Below are 20,617 nucleotides of genomic sequence, written 5' to 3' on the forward strand. Positions count from 1 at the left end.
AGATGTTGTTACCTGGAGCCAGATAGGTAACTGTGGCTCTAAACATGGTACAAGGTATTTTGCTACCCATTAGAAAATGTAAGGGTCAAGGAAAATGAGAAGTTATGGAGTATACTCCCCAATTATTTTTATCAGGCTAAATCAACTCAGTGCTACATGTTTCATTCCGGCCTTTGTTGTTCTAAAGTTAGGGGTTCTTCTTCGGTGCCAGGCACTGTTTCAAGGGCTTTACACATATAACTCATTTAATCCTGACAACAAATCTATGATGTAGGTACTATTATTGTCCCTGTTTGACAGGTAAGGAAATTGAGGCACAGCAAAGTTAAGTTAACTTGTCTGAGGCTACATGGATGGTTAAGTTGAAGATCAGAGTCAGGCAGTCTGGTTCCAGAGCCTATGCTACGGCCACAAGACGTCTTGAGTACCTTGATCTATTAGAACTATAACTCACTGAGTAAACGCCTCCTAGGTGCCCTGTGCTCAGTGTGCAGCATTAAACTTCAGTTAATTAAAGGTGCATAATAAGTTAGGTAATATTATCCCTATTTTACAGATAAGAAAGCCACGACCCAGGCTTAAAATAACAAATCCATAGTCATAAAGCCAATAAAAGGCAGATTTGAACCAAGATTTATCTGACTCTAAATTCTACCTTCTTTCCACTATCTTGAGCCATTAAACATGCTCCTCTGCAAAAATCTGTGGAACGAACTCAAAGAGTCAGAACTCAACCTCCAAGTGGAAAGCAAAAAGTCCTCTTACATGGTCCAAGATATTGACATACCTATTCAAATGTGTATACCATATTTCTAGAACTGTCTCAAATTCTGGCTTTATTAGAGAAATAAAGTAGCATAAAGAACCTCCTCCCCTAAACAATGACCCAATCACTTTCTGTGTACATGATTCATTTCTGTTCTTGGTTGGACTCCTCAATGCCCCACAATCACCTCTCATTCTAAACATTTCTCAAATCCATTTTTTCCAGGTAAGAAAAACGAAGCGCACAGTGTTCAGCTACTTTTTCAGGATCTCAGACTCCATATCCCATAGAGCTGGGCAATTTAATTCCACCTCCCCATTCTTACTGCCAGACCACCGCAATCATACTTTCCCTTCCTATTCATCTGCCTCCAAGGTCTCTCTCGCCTTGAGGAGCAAAGCCCCACCAACAACATGAACCTCAGCTATTTTCTTGGTATGCTAGCCCTACCATAATCAGCATTAAACAGGAGCGCTCTTTTCTGAAGGAGCTGACTGACCCGGTTCGCATCAAGTCAGAGCATTCTGAGGCTTGGCCCAAAAAGTACTTCAGGAATAGCATCTTAAATAATATACACTGGGCATTACAACTCTAAAAACATTCCCAGTGTGAAAGGGGAGCTGGAGATGTCCAGAACTTAAGCTCTGATAGCAGTTGGCCAGGAGTGGTGTGCAGAAAGCAACCTGGAGGGAGATCAAGGAGGGGAAGAGGTAGACTCAAGGAAGCAAATCTGGAGTTCTAATCAGTTTAGTCTTGGAGGGAAGGAGAAATATTGAAGAAGGTGGTCAGATCCAGTTAGAGGTTTTTCCTCCTCCCGTCCCTAAAGAAGAAAGTTCCTACTGATTGCTAGATATCTGGCATATAGTAACTGCAAAATAAATACTAGTTGACTCAACACTATTTCTTTCTTTTGAGCATTAGTTTGTGGCTGCCTCTGATCTTTTTTTAAATCAAGTTAAATGAACAATGGAGTACTACGTGGCAATGAGAAAAAATGAAATATGGCCTTTTGTAGCAATGTGGATGGAACTGGAGAGTGTGATACTAAGTGAAATAAGCCATACAGAGAAAGACAGATACCATATGGTTTCACTCTTATGTGGATCCTGAGAAACTTAAGAGAAACCCATGGGGGAGGGGAACAACAAAAAAAAGAGGTTAGAGTGGGAGAGAACCAAAGCATAAGAGACTGTTGAGAACTGAGAACAAACTAAGGGTTGATGGGGGGTGGGAGGGAGGAGAGGGTGGGTGACGGGTACTGAGGAGGGCACCTTTTGGGATGAGCACTGGGTGTTGTATGGAAACCAATTTGACAATAAATTTCATGTATAAATAAAAAAAAAATAAATCAAGTTAAATGAATATCATCTCCGTAATATGAACACCCATGTATCAAGTGAATTTCTCCCAAATTAGGCAGATATGCAACAATAAAGCATATTAGAAAGTGAAGGAGATGGGGCGCCTGGGTGGCTCAGTCGGTTAAGCATCCGACTTCGGCTCAGGTCATGATCTCATGGTCTGTGAGTTCGAGCCCCGCATCGGGCTCTGTGCTGACAGCTCAGAGCCTGGAGCCCATTTCAGATTTTGTGTCTCCCTCTCTCTCTGCCCCTCCCCTGTTCATGCTCTGTCTCTCTCTGTCTCAAAAATAAATAAACATTAAAAAAATTTTTTTAAATAAAAAAAAAAAAGGAAAGTGAAGGAGCTAAGATACGAACAGAACTGAATCCATCCATCCATACTCCCAAAGAAAGTAGCACAGTACTGTAGAAAGAGCAATTAGAAAACCGAGATTCGAATCTTAGCCCCACCTCTCAACGGCAACATTATCCTAAATGTCATTTGTGAAATGGGGAATACCACCACTTCCTCACAGGGTTGTTGGGGAAGGTTCAATGGGAATGAAGGTATCTTATTTTGGGATCTTCTCCACCCAGAGCAGAACTGGCACCCTGGCAGGTCAATCGTACAAAGTGTAATAAAGCGCAGTGGTGGGCACACAGCAAACACAGAAGCGGAAATTAGGAGTACAAGTCAGTCAAAGGAAGAAAGGTGCTGTCTCTAGGGTAAGACTTGGTGTTGAGCGTGTTTTCACAGAAGTGAGTGGTCAGTCATCCCTATAAAGTAGTCTTCTAAATGGAAGAATAAAGGTGTGGCGTGCTACCTTTTGAAGTGACCACATAAAATTCCTGCAAGAAAAAGTAATGGAGAGCTAACGGTTCCTGGAGAAACATTCAGAGAAGTGGCTGGGATTTACAACAAGATACCTTTTTACTGCAGAGCTGTAAAGTGGAAAGAACAATGAATGGTTTGAAGACCTAGGCTGGAGTCCCAGCTCCCAAGTATGACCTTGGGCAAGTTACTTAACTGATACAGAATCTCAATTGCAAAAGGAGATAAAACCTCACAGGACTGCTGTCAAGATTAAATGAGATACTGGATGGGAAAGCTGTTAACCCGATACAAAGAATAGCTATTGCTAGGAGTCTGAATCTCGCCCCACTTACAACATAGTATGCCCATGACCTTGGCGTGATTTCAGTTCTTAGCACCTCGGTTTTCTCATCTATAAAATGGGGAGGATGACACCCTCTACCCCGTAAACACTCTGAGAATCAAGTTAGACCATATATGAGACCTCAAGCTTTGAAAACTATATAGTGCTATAGGTATAGAAAGAACTGCCACCGTGGCTGATGCGTTTTATGCTTAATCAAGAGCCGTGTTTAAGCACGGAAACACAGATTTTCATGCCATACAGGTGAGGAAGCCTCGCGTGCATTCATGCATTCAAGAGTGGGACACAGGGCACAGACGCACATTTACGGATTCTGGGGGTGTGACTTGCATGCTTGGGGGGAGAACCGTGGGACAGCCGGCTGGGCCGGAATCAGAGGAGTGGGCGCCAGCGTGGGGGCAGGGGGATGCAGGATGCACGCACGGGAAAGGCTGGGGGCACAAACACGCATGCCCAAGCCGGAAACGTTTTCTGGGGGGAGCAGCGCGCATCCCCGGAATGAGGGGGGTTGGGAGGGATGCGATGTGCAAGCCCCGAGGGCGGCCCGGGGGTGCTCTACCGCACGCCCGGGGCCAGGGCGCTTTACCTTATCGCTGTAATCCCTCAGGACCCGCTCGATAGCCCCCGCCTCGCCGGCCCGGACGATGTAGAGGGCGCGCTCCTCATCCATGGCCGCAGGTGCGGGGGAGCCGCGGCCGCTCAGCGCGCCCAAGCCGCTGCCTCCAGGTAAACGCCTCGCGCCCCCGCTCGCTCGCTCGTTCCCAGCTTCCTTCCTTCCCTCCTTCCCTCCCTCCCTCCTGCCTCCAACCCGCCAGCCTCCGCCCGGGCAGGGCCGACGTCACCGCCCCTCAACTTTCACCCCGCGACGTCACCGGTCCCCCAGCAACCGGCGCCTCGCGGCCGCCCCCGACAAGGCCCAGGACTCGATGGAGGCCTGACGAGCGGCCTGAGGCGAGGTCAGGCCCGAGGCCTCGCTTACTCTCCTGCCTCTCCCTCCCTCGCGGAAGAGTCCAGCCTTTTAAGTGAGCTTTCGCAGCCAGAACTGTTCTCTCCTGACCCTCCTCTATGAATCATTCTCCTCAGCTGACGAGAGCGACCCGGCTCTTCCCCGCCCCTCTAAAAGCCAGCAGCTAAACGGACTACAATTCCCTGCGCTCATTGGGGTCATTCCACGCTTCCATCTAATTTACTGGAGTACCGAATGGCATGCCGGGATTAGTAGTCATCCAGCGGGAAAAGACTTCCCGCCAAAGGCATGCTGGGAGCTGTGGTCCGGTCAGGGCCGGAAACGGGAGTCCCGCGGCAGCCAGAAGCCAGCGGCTAGCGACCAAGAGACCGTTAGGGGGAGGGTGTAAGCGTCTGCTCTGCCTCCTTTTTGTTCCTATCAGAGCTGGTTGTCCTGCTCGAGCCTTGGCCGGTCGGACAGGTTGACAGTCGGGGAAACTAGCACCCCTTGGTGGGAACTGTCAAACACCGGTTTAATTCCCTCTTTTTCTTGATTAGCGGTTTCGGTCTCTTTGAAATTCTTTCCTTCCTCCCCTTGTTTGCGGTCATGTTACGTATTCAGCTACAGTAATGTGGGAAATTGCAGGCAGTTATCTGGAGAAAAGGGGATTTTTTTTTTTCCTTAGTAATAGTTGCTGCCACGTATCGCGTGCCGCGAGGGCTCCAGATTCAGCGTTAGGTCGTTGCCACATAGCTTCTGATTCTCACGACGTGGAGATTTTTCTGGAACCAAAGGAACCAGCATAGGTTAAGTGATATGTCCTGTGTCACAAAACTGGTAAATGGGGAATTAGATTAGATTTGAATCCGGGTCTTTCTCCAAAGGTGACTGCTCTCCATCTGCCAGTCACATAATACCGATGTGCTAGTAATGGTAGTGATGGGGATAGTGAAGATGGAAGAGGTTCACGTTTGCTGAGTGTTTACTACGTGCAAACATTTTGTTACATACTGTGCCTGTGTCCTCTCCGTCAGTTTCTCACAACGTCAGGCAACAAGTATTTGAGAACCTCTGCTGTGTCTGGCACTGTTCAATACAGTTCAGTACTGTCCAGTGTAGATGCAGTGGGCCTCAAAGTCCTTGCCCTTATGGAGCTCCCATTCTAGTGCTTAACTCTATGAGGTGGGTACCATTCTCAGTTTAAGAGGAGCAAACCGTCTCGGTGGGGTTAATAGATTAATTTACCAAGATTGCACAATTTGGAAACTGAACTTGATGGAACTCAAGAGTCTGTGCTGCTTTTTTGCTTTCCCAAGCTATTAGAGAGTGGGTGAATTTTCCAAATAACTTCCAGTTCCACTCCAAGTCGTCTTTGGTGCCTCTTCTGCCCATGTCTACCTCTTGAGCTGTGTTGAAGAGGAACTAGAGGGGTAACAATTTTTCATCTGATAATTATTGTCTTCTTCTATCTGTCAGATGCTGTGTTAGCTCTGGGAATTTGCAGAGAAAAAGAAATATGGAATCTAAGCTCATGGAGCTTTTGATTTTTCTGCGGATTATACTCTTTACGCAGCAGACACTCACTGAGCATATCTGTTGAGCCAGGCACTGGAGTAGGTGCTGTGTCCATGATAAACTAATGCAGAAAGATTTTAATCTGTCTCTTAAAAAAATACCCTTAGAGCGGTCTGCATTCCTTAGGTAATAGTAATACCTTGCAATTGTTTTTAACAGTTTATAAAACATTTTTACATTTTTTTTTTTTATTTTTTAGAGGGAGCATGAGTGGAGGAGAGGGGCAGAAGGAAAGAGGGAGAGAGAGAATCCCAAACAGGCTCCACGCTCAGTGCAGAGCCCAACACGGGGCTCAATCCCATGACCCTGGGATCATGACCTGAGCCAAAATCAAGAGCTGGATGCTGAATCAACTGAGCCACTTAGGCACCCCGCTTTTTGCTGCATTTTAATATACACTATCTCAGTGGATCATTGAAGAAGGTACTATTTTCCCATTTAGAAATACAAAAACAGGCTCAGACAAGTTAAGTAATAAGAGCTAGGACTCCTACAGCAAGCTGTAAAGTAACAGTATTTGGGTACCTACTCTGTGTCCAGTAGTGTATTACATGCCTTTTGGGTAACCATATATTTATTTGTGGAGCAAGGGCATCAGGACAGAACACTAACAAGCATAAAGTATCTGAGTAGAGATGTTGCTTTTAACAAGGGTCTTACACATGTGTTCAAAATGTCTATTTACCAGAAATAGGCTTATGTTTTTAGGCTCCAACCCTGAACTTCTAAAAAGAGATTTAAAAAATGTGAAACCACATCAATTAACGGCTTGGGAAATTGCACTTTAGTAATTTTAATTAAGCACTAATATTCTGATTTTATAAATCAAAAGGATCTTTGACTCTAATTCAAGTCATCTTTTGACCACTGACGAGACTCTGGTCCCAGAAAAATTAAGTGATTTGTCCAAAGTCAATAGTTAAAAGCAGACTCTGGGACTAGAGCCTAGACTAGCTAAATCCTGGGTCACTACATCACTTTACCTCCCTGAATATTTAGTTACGGGGTACTTTCAGTGACTAGAGACTCTAGTCCAGCACTAACTCCAGTTCCTGTTGATTCTTGGGTGGCATGGTACCAAGGAATTAGGGTTTAGAGCCTGGGTAATCAAAGTAACACGTTTATTCACAAGTCATTGCTCTGAAAGATAGCAACATAGTAATTCTGTACAGATATATACACAGTGCCTTACTATTCTCAAGACATCCATACGTAGATCATCTGATTTAATCCTTATAATAGCTGAAAAATGCAAGGTCAATAGGACAGGCACTGTCTTCCTTTTTATAGAGAAAAGGGAAGTTCAGGGTGTTGATTAGCTTGCTCATAAGCAGTAAATCTGCTAATAAGTGGTATAGTTAAGGGCTAGAAGTGCTCTGGGCTCTGATAGCGTAAAATGTTATGGATTGGGGCCAATGAAAAAGCCTGCAAATATATACTAGTCATTTATTTTGGACTTTGATATATCCCACTGTGACATTTCCTCTGCCATGACAACGGGCTAGATGGAATGTGCCAAATTGGTCTTTAAGTAGTACCTGGTGCTAACAGCTTTTAAAATCCAAATCTTACACGCACGCACATACACACAATGTTTTTTGTGTGGAGTTCAGAGAATTCCACTAATTCAGGATATGACTGGTCACTCAGCAATCATCTCGCCACTGTATCAGGCTACTCAAACTCTCTTAAGCCACAGAGTCTTCAGCTGTAAAATAAAGGGGTTGGTCCAGATATTATCTTAGTTCTTTCTCAGTTCTAAAACTTTGTGATTCTAAGAACAACAACAAAACCATATTTGATCATGCTCATTCTTTAGAAAAATCTATTCATAAGAGTGAGGTTGTATAAATCAATATGTGCAAATCAAATACCAATATGGCATATGCAAATCATTGCTTGGGCATACCTGCAAAGATTCTGATTCAGTTGATCTGTGGTGAGGCCTGGGTAGTGGTAGTTTTAAAAGCTTCCAAGTTGATTTGAATGAGCAGCCAGGGTTCAGAACCACTGGACTAATATTTTGATACACTATCAACCACCAAACTAGTTGGTTTTTTTTGTTTGTTTGTTTTTGTTTTTTTGTTTTTTTTTAGTTTATTTATTTTGAGAGAGAGAGAGAATGCTAGCAGGGGAGGGGCAGAGAGAGAGAGAGAGGGAGAGAGAATCCCAAGCAGGCTCTGCTCGATCCCACAAACTACAAGATCATGACCTGAGCTGAAATCAGGAGTCAGACGCTTAACCTACTGAGCCACCCAGGCGCCCCTGACCTAGTTTTTTGATAGACTATCAAATTCATGTGCATGTGACTCGTTAGTCTTTGAGAATTCAGAATAACCTAGCAGAAGAAAGTGATTTTAATTTCATTTTCTACCAATAACAAGGTCTCCCTTTTGTAGCAAAGTCAATCAACATGATTTGTTCCTTAAACAACTATTTGGTGGTTTTTTGGAGCACAGCATTGTCTTAGGCACCATAAAAAAAAAAAAAAAATAAGTAGAAACAATTGATCCTGTCCATTGGAGATATAGGAAACACCCAGGCAATAAGTGAATGTTTTTTAATAGGAAGAAAGGAATTGAACATAAGTACTGTGGAAATTGCAAGATGAACATTGATGGGAAGACAAGGAAGCAGAGAAGCCTTCTCGGGGAAGGCAAATTATAAAGAAAGAATGGTGGAGGGAGTTTGGAGGGCCAGCAGGTAGGGGGGAATGCCATGAAAGAAATTCAGGAGAACAAAATTAATGAGACACTTATTGAGAAATATTGACTTGGTTGAACTTGAAAGCCAGCAATGGGGATTTCTTAGAGGTCAATTGGTCAGTGGGATAAGTAAAAGTTAAATATGAAGGACATTTCATAATCAATGATGACTCCATAGGCAGCCAATCCAACTTCAGTTTATGGCATGTTACATTCCTGAAAACATTCTCTTACTATGCCATATGCCAAAAAGTTAAATAGCACTGGGTCAGTTGCCAGCCAGTGTCAGATCCTTGTGCACATTATTTTAATTTCTCAGGGTCTCATTTATGAAATGAGTTGGACTGGATGACTTCAAAGTTGTTTTTTTTAACTCCTATAAATCTATTATTACTCGATCCAGCCTTCCAGCACCTTTATTAGGATCCTCAGTCATATTCCCAGTATTTTAATTGCTAAAATTGAACCCATGCTGTTAGTCCTTGGCAAATGTACCTATTCTTGTTTAATATTGACTGTCCACAGTGGGACTCTCAAATTAAGCACACAAAATGGGCTCTGCCCTTTAGGAGTTTTTATTTATCCAAGAGCTGGAATGTAGGTCAAACCTATTTGCATCTTGCTGGCTTGGAATCCCATCCAAACACCTCTTGGGAAAACCCAGCGCTTTGGGTGGCAATGCTGTAATGTGGCAAAAGACCCAGGGCTGGTGATTGGAAAACCTGGGTTTGAGTCCCGACTCTCTGTGTGCCTCTCCGAAGCCTATCATTTGTCAAATTCCTTAAAATCCTCTGGAAACCAGGTTTTTGTATCCAATAGGAAAACTTGAAGGCCAAAAGACTAGTTTGAATTTTACCTCTGTCCCTGGGTGTTCAGGGATAAGTCACTCTTCCTCTTTGAACATTGATTTTCTCAACTGTAATAAGCATTATACCACTTACTTTGGAGGAGGCTGTAAGGGTTAAAAGAGATGGCTGTCAAAGTGGCCAGCACAGCACACCTGGTGCGGAGTAGCCACTCAATTGTTAGCTGAACCGGAATGAGAAATGCAGCCTCCTGCACAATGATGTGAAGATTTGGGGATAAAGGTCATGTTATTCCTATTGATGCACAAACACATGAGTTTTGTTGTCGCTGATGTTTAACAACAGAAAAGCATTTCCAGCACACTGCTTTGGTTTTTAAACCTTGAAGTTAATGTCTTTACACTGATACACTTTAATATAAGACAGTTTGTGAATACTGTCTTATGTGTGCATGTGTAAATAAGGGGACTAAAACACCCAAAACACACACACACACACACACACACACACACACACACACACACACACGCGCCCCATATCAGTGCCTTTGCAATTAAGTATTTGAGATTCACATGTCAGAAAAAATATATTCTCACAGCCCTTCTTCCCACCACTTCCTTTTTAACTCTATGCAGTAAAGCATTAATTTACTTACCAACATTTGATTAAACTCTTAAGGTTCAACCCTAGGAGGAGGCAGAAGTGGACAAAGGATTATTGTCATTCATCATCAACACATTTTAGTCTTCCCCTCCAGTTGCCTATGAAGGATTAGCATTTCCCTGAAAGGAGGAGGACAGAATAAATTGCATCTACCGCCAAAGAACTGCCAGCTCCTTTCAGCTGGGGGCACATACCGGGAGCTTTTCCCATATTAGTCAGCTTTATCTCAACTTTTGGGCAGTGCCTACATCTGAATTTCATGGGTTTCAGGGTCAGTCAAAACAGAATTGTAGGGTTGTTGAGGTCAGAGGCCACCGCTGTCAAAGGGTAGTGACCTGAACAGCAAGAGGTAGCCAGTCCCCCCTCACCTCGCCTCCCCCCTTCAAATGACTTCATTCTGGTGAATACTTGGCTCATTGCGCCTCCCCTGCAGAGCCTTTTTTCAACCTGGTAATAAAAATCCTCCCGTGACCTGGTATTTTTTTTTGTTTTACATTATTACTGATTTTCTTTTGTTCCTGTTTCTGTATAGAATGACCAAATCTTGGTCCCTGATAATGTATTGGTTTGTATGTGCCCTGGGAAAGGACAAGAGGGAAAGCTAGTCTGCTGTTAACTTAGAGTGAGTGGAATGCCACTTCGAGTGTGGGGGAAGATCTGGTGCCCGGCCTAGAAACTGCCTTCATTTAGCACACACAAGAATTTCCCAGAACTTCTGAAACTCTTTTCAACCCCAGTAGGTTCTATTACCATGGTCAAGGTTGATTTAAAATCTGCACTGGCCAAAGGCGCTTAGGAGAGAGGCATGGGGGTGGGGTGGAGTGGAGACAAAAGGAGGAAGGAGGAAGAAGGCAGTGTATTGTAGGAAGAACACAGACTGGGGAGCAGGGCAGTTCTGTCCTCAAATCCCAGCCCTGCCACTTACTGTGTGTGACTTGGGGCGAGGCTCAGCGCCTCCGTTTCTTCACCTCTAAATAGAAATGGTTGTACCACTGACACTGCCAGGAGGTTGTGAGGAACGGAGAGGAGGCCTCTGCTGTGCCTGGCACAGAGCAGACCCCGAGAAATGGGAAGTTCCATGAATGAAGGCAGAGCTGTTTCAGAAATGTGCCACCCGGCGTGCCGCAGGCCCCTCATTTAGACGGTCACTCTGCCTTGACTACATGTCGGTTCCTGCAGCTGATCACGTCTGAGAGGTGGAGCGCAGGCCAGAACATGTTGGATACCAGCCCTGGTGGGGTCAGTTTGGCACTTCCCGGAGAATTCACTCCTTCTCAACTCTTCTCCGCAGCTCTTCCCTCCTCTCAGGAGACTATTATAAATACCAAGTGGCAGCACTGCAGCTGTTCCTGAGGTTGGTCCCCTCACCCTGCTGTCGTGGTCAGACCTCATTATTTTTCATCATAGTTCCCAAACAACTGGTTTTAGCTCTTGAGGCATGTATGATGGCAGAGAGTAGAATACAACCGGGGAGCCCTATTTCTCCCACCCACCACCTCTCTTCACCCACACTCCTTTCCTAGCAACAGCTCCTTTCTCAACTCTTGGGGCCCACGTCTTCCGTCTCACCTACACTAGCAGCAGCAAAATATGGGGGTGAGAAGGCTGGGGGGGTGAGGTGCAGAGAGAGGGATGGGGGGAAGAGCTTCAGGGAGGAGGCTGACGAAGCACAAAAGGTTCTGACCTCCTTGGAAGAAGAGGAAACCACAGGGGCTGTGTCCAAGCTGGCTCAGCTTGGGAGGCTGCCAAGGAACTGAAGCAGAGAAGGTCCAGGTTAGGAGGGCAGGCGGCAGAGTGGTAGGGAGGTGGGCTGGGCTGAAGGGCAAACAAAACAGTGCCCTTAGGGAAAGCTTTGTCAGCTGCGGTGGAGGGGGAAACCAAACAGTGTAGACTGGGGTGGGGAGGGGGGAGTGGCACTCTTCTCCACTCTGGACAGACTGGAACCCTGGGCAAAAGCTACTCAGGGAATAGCAGCCCCTGGATCTCAGAACTTCGAGGTGTAAGGGGTTGTGTTTCTCAACCTTGGCTACATATTAGAATCACCTGGGGAGCTTGAAAGCTACTGATACTGGAGGCAGGTCACATGCCAGGCCCATTGTGTACTGTGGGGGGACCCGGGCATCAGTATTTTTTTTTAAAGTTGACAGGGTAACACTCATGGGCAGCCAGAGTTGAGAACCACTGAAATCCAATCCTACTGAGAGCAGGAATGTCCCTTCCACAACATCTTTGGTGGAACCAAGATTTAATCCCAGTGCTACCTCACTTTGAAGCCAATGAGTATCTCCATCTTTTTCTCTTAAGCTTCCCAGTGGTGATGATTTGCATACTTTTGGCCCTTGTCTAAGTCTGAACTCTGTGCCTCAGGAAACCTACATCAACCCACTCCCCACACTCTTTCTTTTCCCTGTATAAAAAGGGAGTATTTGTACCATTCCTTCCCAGCATTTAATTTTTTTAAATCTTGTGATTCGGCCTTTAAGAGATGTAAGTAGTTGGGACAAACAGCCTGTTTGTTTTTGCTCTTTCCATGGCCCGAGTCACTTCGGACATTGTGATTGATGTCACTTTAAAGCAAACGTGAAGGACAAAGCTGGAGGCAAGGAAAATAGCAGAAGACCACTATCATGAGAGAGTGGGGCTGGCTCTGAGGCAGGGGGTACGGCTCGCTCGGTGGCGGGGGGCAGGTATACGGGCCGCACTCGTGGGCACAAACCTCGGGCTGTTTTTGAGCACCAGCTGGTGGAGCCGTCGTCCTCTCTCCTGTGGCTGCCTCTGAATCACTGCCCAGCTGCCAGTCCATTCTTTGTTTCCCCTAAGCTGTCCGCCCTCCTCACCCAGATCTGCCGGCCCCGCTCCAGCAGCAGCACACAGGCCACGATTTGGGATGTCATAGTTCTAGAACATCGCCGCCTGAGGTCCTCACTCTGGACTCCTCCAAGGTCACATGGTGGTGAAGCCAAGACTCCCTCTCAGTTCTCTTTCCACGATTTCAGTCCCTCTCCCCATCTGGGTTGGGCTTACCTAATGCCACACGTTTGATTGGTCTCTGACTGGGCTGCAGTCTCAGAGGGGCCACAGATTCCCTTTCTTCCCAGACCTGGGGTGTACTAGTGGCCTGACAAAAGGACACAGCAGGATGGATGCCTAGGACGCCACAGGCTTGCAACGTGGGTGAGCCATCCCGGCTGCTGTTCACAACTTCAGCCAGTTTCAAGCTGGCAGAGTCCTTTTCAGAAAGAGTCCTAAGGAGGGGAGTGTCCCTTTATTGCCAAGACTCCTCTGTTCTTCCTCTGACAAGTGACTGGCCCTACTCCCAGCTGCCAACCTTGCCCATTCCCATTCTGGTGACTGGCAAGGAACCATCAGAGGCAGAGAAGGTGCATTTGAGTCCTGAGTTCACAGCAGCTGTTGTCTTTTCCTAATCAGATCCTTCTCCATTCTGAAATGGAAGGTTTAGAACAATTGGGAACACAGGTAACACACTCAACTCCCAAGACATGGGCACCTTGTGTTCTGGAGAGTGCGCCCGGGGACCACTCGTCCTCATCAAAAGCTTCCCTCTTCCTACAGTGCTGACCCCCAGTTCTCTGCTGTGCTGCGAGCAGGAGGCACACATTCTCTCCCCTGCAAAGTTGTTGGAATGTCCACTCTATTCTCTGGGACTCAGCCCTTGTTGACTGTGACTATTTTTGCCTAAAGATCTGTACATTTAATGACCTTGTGGCTGTTGTTTGTGCAGGAGTGTTATGTGCTGCTGCTACCTGGCTAGACAATTGGGCAATTGCTTCTTCTTTTTGTGTCTCGAAAGTCAAAAGTCAGACTTACTACATCCTTTCCTTTATGAAGCACTAGCTTTGAACTGTATGAGAGCAACAGGTATGGTTCATGTTATGCAGTGACTGAATCTGACATTTTCTTCTTCTTCCTTCTGCCCCCCTCCCCCTGCACCCCCCCTCCCACTTTCCTCATTCAGGGCCAACTAATGCACTGTGGCCAAGAGATCAAACTAATTTATCTTCCGGGAGTGAAATCCAACATCTACTTTCTTTTTGTTGAACAACACAGTGAAATTTTTTTTAAATTTTTTAATGTTTTATTTTATTTTTGAGAGAGAGAGAGAGAGAGAGTGTGCCCGAGAGGGGAGGGTTAGAGAAAGAGGGATACAGAATCTGCAGCAGGCTCCAGGTCTGAGCTATCAGCACAGAGCCCGATGTGGGGCTTGAACCCATGGACCACGAGACCATGACCTGAGCCGAAGTTGCATGCCTAACCAACTGAGCCGCTCAGGTGCCCCAACATAGTGAAATATTTTTAAGGGGATGCTGGGTAAAATATATCATTTTAATCCTAAAATCATTCTTAGGTATAAATATGTTATGTAATAGCAAGTAAGAGCTTGGCTTTAAAAATAAATCTTTCAACATGCAAATCGAGTTGTCAAATTCTCTTGCCTTTTAGTTAAAATAGTCACTGCTGCCATTTCTGGAAATCTGTGGCTCTGAATTTCTCATAGATCCTACTCTTTAACGTTTGGACAAAACAGTCATCTTGCCTCTATATCCTCGCTCCTCAATCCTAGAATCAAAATGCAATGCTGGAGAAGGACTTTTTGATACTTAATATTCAGTAATGTTACTGTTCTGTTCCAGAAGTTTATTAGTATTTAAAGCACTGCACTTCAAGTATCTTTACACCCACAGATCATTAAAGCATAATGAACTAAGGACCAGGGGACCTCTTAATGATGCTGGTATTGAAGAATAATATTCCCTGTAAGAGCTGAAAGGCTCCTGTCCTTTGCTGACGCTAGCCATTGTGCAAACTTAAGACAAATCCTTGTATGTAGAACTGGTCCCTTACAGACCTCAACTAGGCTGTAGATACTAAATCATTCAAGGACTGGATGTGTGGCCTATCCAAATTTTAATGATTGCTTTATGACAAGACGATGGGAGAAGTGGATAAGAACCACCAGATAAGACCACTTAGTTTTGTTTTGCCTATTTACATCCTGAGTATTCAGAATGCTCTCTCTCTCTCTCTCTCTCTCTGTCTCTCTCTCTCTCTCACACACACACACACACACACACACACACAGAAGTCGTGTCAAATGCAGAATGAAAATGAAGAAAGCAGGTCATTTCAATACTTTTTATTTGAGTGTGAAACCATTCATATCTTGCACAACTGTACAGAAAAAACTATTTCCATTTTAGCTGTAGACATGATTATCACACTGAGTGGTGTGATCAAAGATTTTATTTACAGAACAACTGCTGAAACATCCGATGTCATATCTCCATTTATTTCTTACCCATAGGGTAATAGGTCCACCATAATTGCTTGGTGCATTTTATAATACAGAAAGAAAACCTATGTTAATCTCTAACAAACCTCACAAATTGCTACCAATCTGACAGAAAAATGCCTACGAAAAAAGTTTCCGAAAGTACAATACATTTTTATTTCCACACATACACAGTATAGTATAGGCTCAAAGGCACAGCTTTGAAAAAAATTTTTTTCTATCAAAGTGTCGGAAATTATTACGGTCTTATGAAGGAACCACGAAAGTCATTTTCACGCTTGGTGCTTGGTAAGTTAATGTTTGGTCCATCTGGTTTCACAGAGTTAATACAGCAGAGCTGAGTGTGATACTCAATACCATACATCCACATTCTCACAGAATTTTAAAAGCCCCTCTCCTGCCTTTTGCTGACACTAGCCATTGTGCAAACTTAGGACAAATACTTGTATGTAGAAGAACCGGTCCCCTACAAACCTCAATCAACTTAAGGCATACAGAACAGGCCTCTTCCTTCCCTCTAGACAGTGCTTACATTCCAAGACAATGCAGGTACTGTGAATAACATGAGTGTAATAACAGGGGATCTAGAGTCTTCCAGACACCAGCATTTAGCCCCGGTGTTCCAGGAAGCAGTGACGGCACCACCAGGAAGAAGGGATGCGTAGAACATACCTGAGGGCTGTTCGTTGTATAGTAAGATGACAGATGGCAAGGTGAATGCTCTTGGTAAATTATGTGCCCATCCAAGAACACAAACCAGACTCTGTCTCTAGTATCCATCAAGACTAATGAGCTTTTGTCAACAGGAAAATAAGTAGCTTACAGGGAGTGTTTGCCAACACAAAGCAAAGTCGTGGAACAGAGGGAAAAGGCACAGATTGGCCTGCCCAAAATAGTGCTCTATAGAAACAGTCAAGTCTGGCTTGGCTACAGGAACCCAATCTCACTGACTTTTAGTGAGTCCTGTTTCTGAACTAAAGTTTATTCATCCCACACTGAATCCCAGACTCACATTCATTAGGAAAATGGACACTTAGGAATAGTCCACGAGTTATGATGTGTAGAGATAAAGTCTTCTGGGGGTGGGTTGTTGGGTTTATTATTAATAATTATTATTAATATTAAATATGGATTCCTGTGATAGCAGTCATTTAGCCCATCCTGTGGAGGCCTCTCCGTTGATGTAAGCAAAGCCAGGAAAGTGTTGCATGTGCTCGTACTCAGAATTCCTGCGCGTGGTCAGGGGTGTATACATGTCACTAGAGTTTCCGTACCTTGTGGAATGCACAGACGGGCTTGTGTAGCACGTGTTGGCTGTGGGCACCTCTGGCCATCGGGGGGTGACTGGGGTAGGATGCAGTCTGGGAGTACTGCTCATCAAACAGGGTTCCATCCGGGAAGTGGGGCTATTGAAAGGGTACTTGTTGAGGGGAAAGAAATTCCACAAAGTTAAAATTAGCTTGGAAGTTGCATATACACAATATGGGTCATATTTACAAGTTAAGTTAAATTTCTTAAGATGCTATTAATGGAAGTTGATAGGAAGTAATCAGTGAACTCCTGAAAGATGGAACCTTGGTCTAGGAAGTAACCAACAGGAAAAAGGCAAAGGACTTCAAATCGAGAGTAGGGCTGGTGTTCCCTCAAGTAGTAATATTGATTTTGTGCTCTTAATGTGGAATATTTGGGGAAGTCAAATCCAAAAGAAGGAACAGCCCCACTGGGAATACAGGGGGGGAGGGAGAGAGGGAGGGAGGAAGGGGGAGAGAGGGAGGGAGGAAGGGGGAGAGAGGGAGAGGGGGAGAGAGAGAGAGAAACAAGTAACAGCATGTCCAAATAGATATGGATATATGGATGTATGGTTGTGAATTTTACCATTAGTTATGGAGATGTGCTAGGTCCCACTCCATCAACCCAAGAGAACAACACTACCAAGTAAACCACAGTGACATTATTAAAAATAGCATTTTACAGTTGAATTCAATTATGAACTGCAGCCTAAAAGCAGGCATTTGAAGAGGAAGCAAGCCAACAGCTTCAAAGGTTATTATTAGTGCCTATCATTTAGAGAACATCTCTCTTTTGGGTTCACATTCACTGAAGTTCTGAAAGATGCACAAGTAGGAAATGGTAAATTGTTGGGCTTGGTGTGAATGTGGAGGAAGGAGTCCAGATAAGCCAATTGAGAGGGGATGGGAGGGGTGCTTTTGTATAGGACAGAGGAGGGGAAGCAGTTCTAGAAAGAATTAGGAATAAGAGAAGTGCCTCTGAAGTGCTTCTTCTTCTACATTCTTCTCTGTTTCCAAGACAGCTATGCAAATAAGCCCCTTTTAGTGCAATCACAGGGGAGGAAGGGGAGGAGCTCTGGGCTCTCTTTGAGAGCTCCCGGTTTGCCAGCCAGGCCAGTCGGCACAAAGATTTCCTCGCGGGGCTACGTTAGGGCCACCCCAACCAGGACAGGAGCCAGTCAACAAGGGTGGCAAGGGCAGCGAGTAGGGGAGAGAGTGTGTGCGAATGTATGAATTCTTCTGCTCCCCATCTGTCTTCCCTGACAGTTGGAGAGTGGAGCCCCGAGGGATTAGGTGGGAAGCTGCCTCCTGGGAGGGAGACAGACAGGCTGAAGCCTAGACAGCTGAGAGAAGGGGTGATGACAACAATGGCTGTTCCCCATAGTCGAGGGGGCCAAAGGGAACCATTCTGCCTTTGACTAGGCGCCCGAAGGAAGCAGGGGAAGGCTGTCAGGCCCAAAGCAGGCAAAGGGAAACAGGTATTCATAGGTCAAGAAAGAGGGCTCCAACTTCTAGTAGCCAGGACTCTCTCTTACACGGGACGGCATGCCTTACACAGAAACGGCAGCCACTTCACAGTGAAAAGAACAGGTAGGAAGGAGGGAGAGAAGCGTGCAGGTGGTGTCTGGGAACTCAAGGGAGAAGGTACCCAGGGTGGTTGCCAAGGAGACTGTGGACAGCATACCAAGGCTTTCATATCCCCAAATCCGATCAAAGATGCTTAAGTGCATCCATGTGCCCATTATGGGAATCTACAGAATGCTGTTCGTATGGCAGCCATGGTGAACCCTCAGGCCTGAGACCATCGTAGGATTTGGCCCTGTCCAAGAAAACAAGATCCCAGGTATCAAACAGCTAACATTGAGAAATGTTATTATAAGACAGTCTCTAATGTTTTTCCAAAAGATTGCTCCCCCTCCTGATATACTCTCAGGTAAGCTCCCTGCACACGTCCCCTCACCTCATAGTGCTCTCCCTGGCACAGAGGCCTCCTCTCCCATCCTATGGCGGGCCAAGAAGGTTCCCCTCTCAGAGAATTTGTCCTACCTGTTCCCTCTGCCTAGAACACTTGTTTCCCACCCCTACCCCCAGGCTCCTTGCACGCCTGCCTTTTCATCCTTCTTCAGGTCTCCGCTCAAATGTCACCTCCTCAGAGACTTTTCTGGACATCCTATCTCAAGAAGCTAAATGCTCCACCCTCTGCCTCTCCGGTCAGGAGCTCACCATCCTGCTTGTTAGCTGTCTGTTTCCACTGGCTTCTATTCATAAGCTCCTGGCATGGCTTTGTCATGTTCACTACCATATTCCCTGATATCTGGAATGATGCCTGGCATGCCAGTCACTATCTGGTGACTGAAACCCAGGGTGTCACCCCTAGACAGAAGCTTAGCGATCCTATAATTCAACCTTGTGAATCTACGTAAGAAAACCAGGACTCGTGAGGTGAAGCATCCTCACTGCCCACAGTCACTGCAGGCTAGCACAAAGACTGGCATAAAACCCAGTGCTGGGGTAGCATTTCCCCCCACATCGCTCTGATGCAAACTGGGCATAACCTGCCACCGCAGAATCACACAAGAGAGGAAGACACCCTATTATACTTTAATGTCTTTGTTTCTCTTTCTTTAAGCTCCCTCCTCCCCTACACAGCACAGGGTCTTACAGGCCCTGACCAGGCCTCATCTCGCTGGTGTGGACAGAGCCTCACTTGCCTTGGCCAGTGTAGGTAAAAATGTCACAGTAGGGACTTGGAGCCTCTTCCTCATAGAACCCCAGAGAGTGTGGCTTTTGTGCCTAATCGAGGACCCTAGATGCAGCTGTGCCCAGGGGTTGTGTCACAGACTCAAAAGAGTAATTGCCTGGAAATGAGACTGGCTCAAAATATCCCTAATGGGACAATAAAATCCTGTTACCACAGAATCCAGCATGGAAAAATCTGTCCCGTTAGGTCAGCTAATTGCAAATGAGTCAGTGACTCGTTTTCCCTGTGGTGAAGAGACCATTGAAAGACGAGAGGCTGAAGTGCCCGCTGCCTCAGCCTAGTGATTAACGCCACCAATGAAGCTTCTATTTAGCATGGTGGGAGCGGCTGAGGCTGGCCTGTGGCACCAGCCTCACCTTTCACACTTTACATCCGGTTTCATGCAGGGTGCTTAAGCATGCTGGGCACAAACTCTGGGGTCCAGGGAGCTCTGTGCAGAATAAAGGCGCTTTTTGTTGAGGGCCCATAACAGGAAGTTACCATTTTCTGGGTTAAATCACATGCTGTTGCTACTGATGTTAAACTGGAGATAAGTCCCCAGTTCCCACCCTTCAAAGAGGTGTGTGAGGGGGTACTTGTGGGCACACGTGTGTGTGTGTGTGTGTGTGTGTGTGTGTGTGTGTGTGTGTGTCTGTGTGTGTGCGCGTGCGCATGAGTAGTCAAAGGTTCTGTCAGATGGCCATCTCAGCTGTGATGGACTCTGGGCCTCTCTAGAATCATGAGGAAGTTCTATTTTGAGAAACAACTCCCCACACCAAGGCTGACTCTCCTGCACTTGGAGAGGGGAAGAATAAGCCCTTTATCCCTGACCCTCACCAAACGGACTGCTACTTGAGCAAGGGGTGAAAGGTGGCCCAGTCAGGAGCGCAAACTGTTTTCCTATGAAAGGCGGCTCTCACACCGCACCAAAGTTCTGCCAGTGGGCCTGCCCCCAGGCAGGCTTCCTCTTAGCCTCTTCTGTAAGAGGATATAGCTCCCCCCAAATATTCGCCGGACAGTTCACATCCATTGAGCTTTTAGGGGTTGGACTGAGTTAATGCACATGAAACTCTTAGAATTCCCACATATAGTAAGTTTTCCAAATGTGTTAGCTATTACTAATATTCTTCTTCTTTGCTTCATAGGATCGTGGTCCATTAATAACAGGAAGAGCCTTAGCGGCCGACCATCTCGTCCTACCTCTCATTTCACAGATGAGGAAACTGAAGTCAAGAGAGGGGGAAATGATCTGTTTGAGGGCACACAGCAGCTTAGTACCAGAGCAAGGATCCATTCAT

The 20,617-nt window shown here is 45.7% G+C and overlaps 2 protein-coding genes across 12 annotated transcripts in view; both read right to left on the reverse strand.

Annotated features, from left to right (window-relative positions):
* The window catches only part of RIC8B (RIC8 guanine nucleotide exchange factor B), a 103,671-nt gene extending 99,242 nt beyond the window's left edge, over positions 1 to 4,429 (reverse strand). For 4 of the 8 annotated variants that reach the window (XR_015253369.1, XR_015253368.1, XR_015253367.1 and 1 more), the window contains exon 1: positions 3,871 to 4,428. Coding sequence is in view for 2 of the 8 variants with exons in the window: in XM_025926681.2 (XP_025782466.1) it covers positions 3,871 to 3,954 (84 nt within the window). In the remaining 6 variants the exon portion in view is untranslated. Of the gene's footprint in view, positions 1 to 3,870 lie in introns of all 8 variants that reach the window. The other 4 variants (XR_015253370.1, XR_015253365.1, XM_025926681.2 and 1 more) reach the window with 3 other exon arrangements.
* Positions 4,430 to 15,119: 10,690 nt separating this feature from the next.
* RFX4 (regulatory factor X4) overlaps positions 15,120 to 20,617 on the reverse strand; it is a 166,110-nt gene continuing 160,612 nt past the window's right edge. For all 4 annotated transcript variants that reach the window (XM_086712458.1, XM_086712457.1, XM_086712459.1 and 1 more), the window contains one exon: positions 15,120 to 16,710. In XM_086712458.1, coding sequence (XP_086568584.1) covers positions 16,438 to 16,710 — 273 coding nt within the window. In that variant the 3' untranslated portion in view covers positions 15,120 to 16,437. The remainder of the gene's footprint in view (positions 16,711 to 20,617) is intronic.

Source organism: Puma concolor, chromosome B4 (genome assembly GCF_028749965.1).
Source record: "Puma concolor isolate L17-30 chromosome B4, mPumCon1.1.hap2, whole genome shotgun sequence".
NCBI lineage: Eukaryota > Metazoa > Chordata > Mammalia > Carnivora > Felidae > Puma > Puma concolor.